The sequence below is a fragment of the Melozone crissalis genome, unplaced genomic scaffold, assembly GCF_028551555.1.
Source record: "Melozone crissalis strain CALT ecotype California unplaced genomic scaffold, PUWL_Pcris_2 ptg000034l_1, whole genome shotgun sequence".
NCBI lineage: Eukaryota > Metazoa > Chordata > Aves > Passeriformes > Passerellidae > Melozone > Melozone crissalis.
In genome coordinates this window covers 3,392,321-3,402,507 of record NW_026535812.1, presented here as the reverse complement: position 1 = coordinate 3,402,507, position 10,187 = coordinate 3,392,321, and the positions used below count along the sequence as shown (strand labels likewise).

At 63.6% G+C, this 10,187-nt stretch overlaps 1 protein-coding gene across 1 annotated transcript; it reads left to right on the top strand.

Annotated features, from left to right (window-relative positions):
- Positions 1-1,036: 1,036 nt before the first annotated feature.
- Positions 1,037-2,008, top strand: FOXL2 (forkhead box L2). The gene has a single exon (XM_054283028.1). It carries the CDS (start codon positions 1,037-1,039, stop codon positions 1,952-1,954), a length of 918 nt encoding a protein of 305 aa, XP_054139003.1. The 3' UTR covers positions 1,955-2,008.
- The last annotated feature ends 8,179 nt before the right edge of the window (positions 2,009-10,187 follow it).

Genomic DNA, 10,187 nt, shown 5'->3' with positions numbered 1-10,187 from the left:
TCACAGCGCGACATCTCTTGTGCTCGGGCCAGCTGACACTGCCTGTCTGCTGCTCGGGGAGGCTCTGCCCGAAGGCAGGAAAAGGGAAGGAGAGGGGAATGTGGGTGCCACATACGCTGCTTCAGGAACCGTGTGAAATAAGCCGAAGCCCTCCAGGGGAAGGAGCAGGAAAGCTGCCCAGTGTGTCATCCCCTGTCTGGCCACCCTGCCCCGGCCCTCGAGGCGCCTGTCAGCCCCGCAGCCGCGCTGGGGCTCTGCGTGTGCTCTGCGGGGAGGGAGAAGGGGCGACCCGACACCTTATGCTTTCTGCCTGCCGCAAATAAGAGCTGCAAGAATCGACTTGCAGGGAGCGGCAGCAGCCTCCTTGCGCTCCCCGGGCGCGATCGGTTGGCGGGGCCCGCGGCCAAGACATATAAACGCGACCGCGTGTGCGGCTGGAAGCGTGACAAGCCGCCGTGGCAGGGCGAGCGCCGCGGGCACACCCCTTCGCACCCACCGCCTCCAGCGCGACCCCGCGCCGGGCGGGAGGGGAGCGCAGCGCCGCGGCACCGGCGGGCTCCGGGGTGGGCGGCGGGGGCTCGCCCAGCGCCCCCCGGACGCCGCGCCCCGCCTCCCCCCGCCCCCGGCGGCTCCGCGCCGCTCCGCGGGGCCACGTCGGGCCGCGTGTGCGCGGGGCTGAGCGCGGCGCCGTGACTGCGGGGTGAACTCGGCCGTGCCCAGCGGCTCGGCGGCGATAGGGGAGCGGGCTCCTGACGAAAGCGGAACTCCGCCGGGCCCATACAAATCAGAAAAGAGCCCGGCCGCCGCGGCAGAGGGGAGCGGAGCCCGCGGGGGCAGGGACGCCGCCGCCGCCGCCGCCGCGCTGCACGGACCAGCGGCGCCGCGAGAGGCGCCTCCCGATCTCCGGCGGGGTCCCGGCTTCGACTTCGGCTTCGGCCCCGTCGCGGCGAGCGCGGAGCGGGACGGCCGCCGGCAGCGGGCTCCGGGCAGCGGGCAGCGCTCCGCACCGCGCCGGGCGCCCCGGGCGCGGGGCACCATGATGAGCAACTACCCGGACGGCGAGGAGGACGCGGTGGCGCTGCTGGCTCACGACACCGGCGGCAGCAAGGAGCCGGATCGGGGCAAGGAGGAGCTGAGCGCGGAAAAGGGCCCCGAGAAGCCGGACCCCTCGCAGAAGCCCCCCTATTCCTACGTGGCCCTGATCGCCATGGCCATTCGGGAGAGCGCGGAGAAGAGGCTTACGCTGTCTGGGATCTACCAGTACATCATCAGCAAGTTCCCTTTCTACGAGAAGAACAAGAAAGGCTGGCAGAACAGCATCCGCCACAACCTCAGCCTCAACGAGTGCTTCATCAAGGTGCCCCGGGAGGGCGGCGGCGAGCGCAAGGGCAACTACTGGACCCTGGACCCCGCCTGCGAGGATATGTTCGAGAAGGGCAACTACCGCAGAAGACGAAGGATGAAACGGCCTTTCCGGCCGCCTCCGACCCACTTCCAGCCGGGCAAGACCCTCTTCGGCCCCGACAGCTACGGCTACCTGTCCCCGCCCAAGTACTTGCAGTCCACCTTCATGAACAACTCGTGGCCGCTGGCGCAGCCCCCCGCGCCCATGCCCTACACGTCCTGCCAGATGTCTGGTGGGAACGTCAGCCCCGTCAATGTGAAAGGACTCTCGGGCCCGGCGTCCTACAGCCCCTACTCGCGGGTGCAGAGCATGGCGCTGCCCAGCATGGTGAACTCCTACAACGGCGTGGGCCACCACCACCACCCGCACGCCCACCACCCCCAGCAGCTCAGCCCGGCCAGCCCCGCGCCGCCCTCGGCCCCGGCGGCAAACGGAGCCGGCCTCCAGTTTGCCTGCGCCCGCCAGCCCGCCGAGCTGTCCATGATGCACTGTTCTTACTGGGAGCACGACAGCAAACACAGCGCCCTGCACTCCCGCATAGACATCTAGGGAGGCTCCGGCCAGCGCCGCCACAGCAATGCACCGGCCCCACTGCCCCGCTGCTACCCCGCCGCTACCCCGCCGCGTTCCCCCGCGCTCCGCGTCTCTCCTCCTCGTCTCTAGTCACGGACTTCCCTCTCTCTGTGTGCCCAAACCCCCGCGGCGGGGAAATAGCGGCTTTGCCCCGCGCGTAGTGTCAGTGTAGGAGCGTCCCTCCATGAGAAGAAAGCAGTGTAAGTGTGGGGATCCCCGCGGGGCAGCGGCGGCCGGGCCGCCTCTCCGGGCGAGCGGGGATTCACCGGGAGTTTCTCTGCTCCGTGTGTGTGTTTGTGAGTTGTTGGGGTTTTTTTGTTTGGGTTTGTTTGCTTTGGTTTTGTTTTGTTGGGGTTTGTCGGGGTTTTGTTTTGGTTTGGTTTGGTTTTGGGTTTTTTTGATGGGAGGACGGGGGGAGCATCTAATTAAAAATTGGTTGTTCAGCCCTCAAAATTATTTTGTAATTCGGCCGGAATCTTTTCGGCCACGGCCATGGGGAGAGTAAAGCGGAGTTTGTAAATAGCGGAGGCATTTTCACGCGTGCGGTGCGGGGCTGGCGGGGCCTAGACACACCATGGTGTGCCCGCGGTGCTCGTCCTCTTCTTCATCCCCTCTGTCTTCTTCCTCGCTCTGCAAAGCACTGCGCTTCTTCCGAGCTGTGGCTTTTCGTTCAAATAGTACTTAACGTGGGGACTGCTGTAACAGCAGACGTGCGATATTGCTGGTTAATAGAAACCAACAAACAAAACGCGCCAGGGTCACTCGTCAAACGTTTCGGCAGCGGTAAATATATTTTTTAAAGGAGACAATGTCCTCTGAGGTCTTAAAAGTAATTTTATACAGGTCTAAAAAAATATTTTGATGTTATAAAAAAAAAAAGAGACGCTTTCCTGTAAATTGGGATATTTTTCCGTGTGCATATTATTATTAATAATGAAAGTTTAAACTATCTTCAGTTCTTTTTGCCCCCAAACCTGGCCCAAAATGGATTTCCCGGTAGGTTCTGCTTTTGAATGCTTACTCTTTTTCTTAAAAGGTTTTGATCCTTCAATTTTACATAGATTAATGTCGAAAAAAAAAATAGCGATTTTAAAACAGGGGCCAGTTCATAGCGATTTTGTAAATGTTTGTGTAAACCGATAGATGCTGTGGCATACTACCATTTTGGGACCAACTTTTCTAGAATGAACTAGCACTTTCATTGTACTTTCTAGCATTGTAAAGTCTCCAATAAAATGCCTTTCCTTCTTTCCATATCGTTTTATTTCACTCGCTCCTCCGCGCTCGGGATCGGGAAGCGGCAGCGGGGAGCGGGGCGGGCGCTGTGTGCCGGGGCCGCTGCGGGCGGCGGGCACCGCTCTCCGTGCAGCGCAGCTCGGCTGCGGGACTGTGCTGGGCGCTCCATCATCTCCGCCAAGCCCCGGGGCTGTCTCGGCGGCGGCCGAAAAGGTGCGGAGAGAGTTGCGTTGGTTCCGCGGTGTGCGGCGCCTCCGCTCCGGGCAGCCGCCGGCACCTCGCCCGTGTGCCCGGCCCGGGGCGGCGGAGGCCTCGGGCTTGTGCCTGGGGCTGTGCCCGACGCTGCTTCGCTTTCATGTCTTCCTGGCGTGCTCGGAGCCGTGGCCCTGGAAGGAAAAGAACGGTCCCGTGCCGCCCCAAGCCCGGCCCGGCCGCGCTGCGACGGGGCCCGAGCCCCATGCGGAGCCTCTCTCTTTCCTCGCCGGGCCCGTGGGCCTCGCTTCTAACCCTGCCCGTCCCCGCCGGCAGGGCCCTGGCCGGGCCCGGGGCTCAGCACAGGATGGGGCTGGCGGGGCGGCCCCGCTTGGTGCGGGCCTGGCTCGCAGCTGGTCCCGCTCAGCCCCCGGCCTGGCCAGGCCTGCGGTGCCGCGGCAGCGGCGGGGACGCGCTCTCCGCCTCGCGGGCTGCGCTGTTCGCCTCACGGGCTGCGCTGTTCGCCTCACGGGCCCCGCGGGCATCTCGCTGCTCAAACCAGCGCTGCCGGGGTGAAGCCGGTAATAACGGGGCCAAGCATTCCGCAGCCAGGGGCCTGGCACTCGCCCTTGCCCGGCTGCCTGACGCTCTCCCTTTCTGCAGGCAGGGCCTGCTGGCCCGCACGGCGGGAAGCGGCAGCCTGCAGCCCGGCCGCACAAGGCAGTGCGAGACGCGGGGACTGGCGGCCTCTCTGCCGCTCGGCGGGCACGGCCAGGGCACAGGGGCTCTGAGGAACCCGCCCGGCCATCCCGGAGCCCTGCGGTGCCCCCTGGCCCCGCTCCGCAGGCGGGGAGGGCGCTGCGAGCGTTGATGCGGCCGAGGGGCTCCGCGCCGGGCGGGCAGAGAGGCACAAGGGGTGCGGAAAGCGGGGTCACGGCGGGGCGGCCGTGTGGTACCGGGAAGCACGGAGAGAGCCTGGCCTCCGCACGAACGCCGCTGTAACGCCAGGCCCAAGGCCGAAGCGGGAATGCCGGCGCACACGGGACGCGGCCGGGACTCACGCCGCTGCGAGCGCACCGGGGATCGCAGCTTTGCACCGGAGGGCTCAGGGCCTTGGCTGCTTGTTCCTTACTAGATAGGTACTGCCTATACCGCTGCTTTCCTCAGGCGTATGTTGAGGCCAAAAGGGCCACGGGGCGAAGGGAGGGTGGGAGCAGCTCCCCGGACGCCCGCACAGGCCCACCGGCCCTCCCTGGGCTCCGTCCTGGGCTGTGCCGGCGTTCGGCCTGAAGCAAAGGCTGAAGCACCGCTGGCACACCCCGGGAACGGCTGGGGCTCGCCAGCTTGGAGTGAAGGGACAGCTGACCGTGCCAGGTGCAGGGAGAGGAGGCGGCAGGCCGGGACCGGGCAGGGATGTGCGGCCCCTGAGGCTGTTCCAGTTCCTGGAATAGGTGGTGCCCACCCAGGTCCCGCTGTGCTTGACCAGCGGCCGATTGAGCCCATAGAGAGAGGCAGGGAGCCGCGCGTTCGGGAGAGAAGGGAGCAGGCAGGGCCGTGCGGCCGCTCTCCTGCCAGGCCAGGGGCTTGTCTGAGCTCCCTGTGCCCGGCCGTGTTCTGCTCTCCCTCGGCCCGAGCTCCCTGTGCCGAACCGGGGCTCTGCTCGTTCTCCCCGCGCCGTTCCCGGGCGGCAGTGGCCGCCGCGCCTTTAGGATGTTTTTACGACGGTTTTTTGTATTTTACAGAGACTGCACTGGAAGTAAACTCGCAGGGAAATCGCGGGGAGAGCCGTGGCTGGCTGCTCTCGCCGGGCGCTGTCGGATGGCGGCCCGAGGCAAGGCTGGTCCTGCCGGGCTCAGCCCGGCCTCTGCCACTGCCGGGGACGGCCGGGCCTCCCGTGCATGCCACCGGCCTGGGGAGGGGGTGCCCATCATCTCCCGGCGTGCTGGTGCTTGCCTTGGCAGCGGGCACGGCCCCTGGGGAACCGCTACCGAGCAGCCAGGCACCGGGCCCGAGTGTCCCGGAGGAGCTGTGCCTCCCCGCTGGGCAGCCCGGGGGATGTGCAGGGACCGAGTGTCCCGGACAGCGGCACTCGGGACGGCAGGGGCTGAGCGGGAACGGGAGCAGGAGCGGTGCAGACCCCTCCGCAGGCAGCTCCGTGGGCACGAACACCAGCACAGGACAGAAAGGTGCCCGCGGTGGCTCAGCGCTCCCTCGCCACCTCCTCCCGCGGCTCCCACCTGCCCCAGCCCCGTGGGTCCCTCACAAAATCGAGCGGCCGAGCACCGCACTCTTGGCAAGCGCGGTCTTTGCGCGTTGTGTAAGGTCTTTCCCCGTTATATAAATGACGGCAGGAGGAATGCGCGCGGAGCGGGACGCGCTCCCCGGGACAGCACCTTGGCGCAGAGCCTCCTCCGATCCCGGGACTGCTGCGGGGGCCAGAGCCGGGGAAGGGAAGGGGGGCTCAGGGCTGCTGAGCCGCCGCTGCCCTTTCGGAGCGGCCCCGGCTTTATGCAACGCTGGCGAGAGATGAAAGCAGAATAGCGAGGGGTGTTTTCTCCCTGCCCGGAGCGGACGTGGAAGGAGCCTGCCTCTGTCGGGGAAGGACAGAGTTTGATCCCCGAGGCAGAGCGGACTCCCAGCGCCCCTGTGCTGCTGCAGCCCTCGGGGCAGTGCCAGCGCCGGGGGATGTTTTGTCACCGCAGCTTTCTCGTCCCCTCCGGTCCTTTGCGCAGGCCGCAAAGGTCCTTTGAAGCCCTGGCCGGGCTCGGAGGGTGGCAGAGCCCTGGGCGCAGGGAGCGCTCCCCGGCGGCACGGCACGGCACGGCACGGCACGGCTGCCCTCTGCCTGCGGGCCGGCGGGAGCGCGGGGACAGCGAGATGCTGAATGAGGGACCCCGTGGGTTCCGTCCCGGCTCCTCTTGTCGTACCGGACCGGGACCGGGCAGGGGGCGGTGGCTGCGGGCAGGGCAGGGCAGAGCCGGCTCCGTGAAGAGACACACACACTGCTCTTACCTTGCGCCCTCCCTCCCGCCCCGGCCGGAGCGGCTGTTTAGTACCGCCTGATTCCTGGTATTCTTGTCAGTGTTTTAAGTGGTGAAAAAGTCATTTCCAGTCCCATGGTCTGCGTTTCACCCTGAACTCATTGAAAAGAGAGTGCGGGGTCAGGACTGTTTATTATACAACCAATTAAAACAGGAAAATATGCAAAGGCTTCATTCAGCGAGATCCGGCCATTGTTAAGCCGAAAACGATATTTTTGCTTCAAAAATAAAAAAGTACATTTGTTACTTAAAAAATCTCTGCTCTGCTTGTGTGACGCTCGGGAGCGCGGTGAGGTCCGGCGGGCCCGGGCCGGCCTGTGCGGCCGGAGGGCGGCTCGGAGGGGCGGGCGGCCACCGGCGACCCCCGTTCCCCGCCCTGGGGCTCCGCTCCTGCCCGCTCGCAGGAGGGGCCGGCCAGCCTCAAACGCGGGGGATCAGCTCCGTGCGGGCGGACTGGTGCTTTGGTCAACCCCAGACAGGGAAAAAATTATTGCGAGGGCTACAAAGCTCGACGCTGTAGCGGGCTCGGGCAGGGCCGGGATAGCCGGGCTGGAGAGCCCCGAGAAGCGCTGCAGAGCGCAGTGTTGAGCCCCGGAGCGGCGCTGGCAGCCCTGGGCTCACCGCGGCGGGTGGAGAAGGGACTCAGACAGAATTCCCGGCTCTGCGGTTCCCCTGCGGCTTCTCCATCCACCAGAAGCCCATCCCTGGGTGTGCGGAGCATCTCCGCCCTGGCTCTGTGACACATCTCTGCTCTGGGGCACTGTACCATCTGCCCCCAGCACAGGGGCAGGGCAGGGGGCTCCTCCTGGCACAGCCGCCCGCCCCAGGTAGCCCTCGGGGATGTGCTCAGCAGCGGGTCTGGGAAGCGTTCACCAAAACAATCGCTCGGGCTGGCCTAATCCGATGAGTTTATTTTAGTCCTCGAGCTGTATTGAAAACATTCGCTCTGCTTCTTGTGGTTGTTTACAGTATGTCGGTCTCAACATCACAGCCGCCCTTCTGGAAAAGTCTTACAGGATTCAGGCAGAGGGAAACCAACACAGAAGTGTCTCGGAAAGCATGATGGCAAATGATTAATCAAATCAGAGACAGGAAGGCGGAGGTAATCAATGAGTTTTCACTTATAGTTTACTTGGATTAACATCTTTTTCCTTTTTCTTTCGTGAGTTTAGAAACCACACGGGCTTTTATTGCCCAAACAAGCAGCTGCAGGATTTGCTGGGCTGGTGGGAATTCGTTCAGAATCAGCTGCGTGTTTCCTTAAGAAGAATTCGGCTTTCGACAAAACCTCGCGCTTGTTCCCTCCGCAGGCACACGGCACCGGGCACCGGGCAGGGCTGCGCCCCGCGGGACCCCGCCCGCTGTCCCGGAGAGAGAGAGGCAGGCGAGGAGCGCAGATCAGGAGCGACCAGCGCAGATCAGGAGCGCAGGGGCAGGGAAGGAGAGCCCTGCTCTCCCTCAAGTCGCTCAGTGAGCAAAAAGCCTGAGAAATCTCATCAGGTGCGATTTGAGAGTGAAACACCGGCTGTCCCTGCTCTGCCTTTCAGAGAGGGTTTGCGAGCTGTGTAAGGCCTTTTCCCGTTATAAATGACGGCAGGAGGAGCGACACCCTGCCCTGCCGTGCCGTGCCGTGCCGGAGGTGCCAAACTCGGTTTTCCCTGAGGGCACATGCGGGTGTGCGCACACAGGTGGCTCCTGACACTGGCGAAAGCTCCCGTCTTCCCAGCTGGTCCCTGCAAACCCTACGGTTTTGCTGGCAGATAAATTGTTCGCCTACTTTCGTTTTATTTCTTTCTCTTTCCAAAAGTAACTTTCCTCCGACCCTACATAAATAACAAATTCGGAGAAATCACGAAATAACGGGACGGAATTTCACTTTTGCCGTTCACAGTGACCATTTGCGATGACATGCGGCAGCACGGGGTGAATGCGGGCAGGGGCTGGCCCTCGAGGGACATGTCACTGACAGCTGATGGGCATCTGGCTTTTGGCTGGGACAGGGGAAGGAAAACCGCGAGGCTTCAGTAAATGGGCCAGGGAGAGAAGGTTCGTGGTTTGTGGACTGTCGGGGTAGCCTCCACTTCTTCGAGCGGGTTTGGAGGCACGCTGCCGGCCCCGCCGCACACAAGAGTTACTGAGCTGTTGTTTAAGATGTGCCGCCCATTTCCCCGTTTTCTGCCCAGCGATAACTGGTTCTTTTCGTTACTATCGTTTTGTTCCTCGAAAACCCAAACAAACAATAAAGTGCAGGGAGAAGCTGGGCACAACACGAGGCATAATGTTCTCAGTTATCAAAACGGGGAGGAAACAAAAAAGAGTCAGTCGCTACTGATCTCTTTTTTTTTTTTTTTTTTTTTTTCAGGTGTGGCTTTTAACAAGATGTTCAGAAAAAAATTCTATCAGGCACATGTTGACCTGCGCTTCCTCTGCTCCTGGCTTTGGAGGCAATATCGCTTGGTGCTTATCAGCTTCAACGTCTGAGGCATCTGGTACGTGGCTCCTGACTGCTCCCCGCGCTCGGGTACGAGTGGTTCTTGCGACACGAAGGTTGCCTCGTGTAGAGCCCTGCAGCCAACCCCGCATCCAGCCCCGCATCCAATCTCTCATCCAGCCCCTCATCCAGACCCCATCCAACCCCGCATCCAGCCTCAATCCAGCCCCCATCCATCCCCTCATCCAACCCCCATTCAGCCCCGTTTCCAGCCCTGCATCCAACCCCCATCCAGCCTTTCATCCAGCCTGCATCCAGCCCTGCATCCAGCCCCGCATCCAGCCCCGCATCCAGCCCCGCATCCAACCCCGCGTCCAGCCCCGCATCCAGCCCCGCATCCAGCCCCGCATCCAACCCCGCGTCCAGCCCCGCATCCAGCCCCACATCCAACCCTGCATCCAACCCCCATCCAGCCCCGTTTCCAGCCCCGCATCCAACCCCCATCCAACCTTTCATCCAGCCTGCATCCAGCCCTGCATCCAACCCCCATCCAGCCCTCATCCAGTCCCGCATCCAGCCCCGCATCCAACCCCGCATCCAGCCCCGCATCCAGCCCCGCATCCAACCCTGCATCCAACCCTCATCCAACCCCGTTTCCAGCCCCGCATCCAACCCCCATCCAACCTTTCATCCAGCCTGCATCCAGCCCTGCATCCAGCCCCGCATCCAACCCCCATCCAACCTTTCATCCAGCCTGCATCCAGCCCTGCATCCAACCCCCATCCAGCCCTCATCCAGTCCCGCATCCAGCTCCGCATCCAACCCCACATCCAACCCCGCATCCAGACCCCATCCAACCCCGCATCCAGCCCCGCATCCAGCCCCACATCCATCCCACATCCATCCCCCATCCAGCCCCGCCGAGGAGCTGCTGGCAGCCGCAGCACAGAGTCAGAAGCGGCCCCGGTAACGTCTCGCAGAGCCCAAACAACGAAAGCCCGAGAAATGTTCACCACCGCTGGCTGCCGGGCTACTGAAACTTCTCCCCGGGTCGGGAGGGTTTTGGGGGATGCAGGATGCAGCAGCCTGAGGTTTGGGCAGCCTCAGTTCTGCCTTGTGCGTTCTTCCCGAGGTTTTGGAGCCGCGGAGCTGCTGCCAGCCGCTCCTGCCTTCAGAGCAGCCCCAGAGGGGCAGCAGGGACCGGAACGGCCCTGGGATCCCCGCTCGTACCAGCGGGAGAGGGGCTCCGAGGCGCTTCAGTCCATGTCCCCATTAGATCCCGCCATGGGTCGGGTGTTCCCTGCCGGGC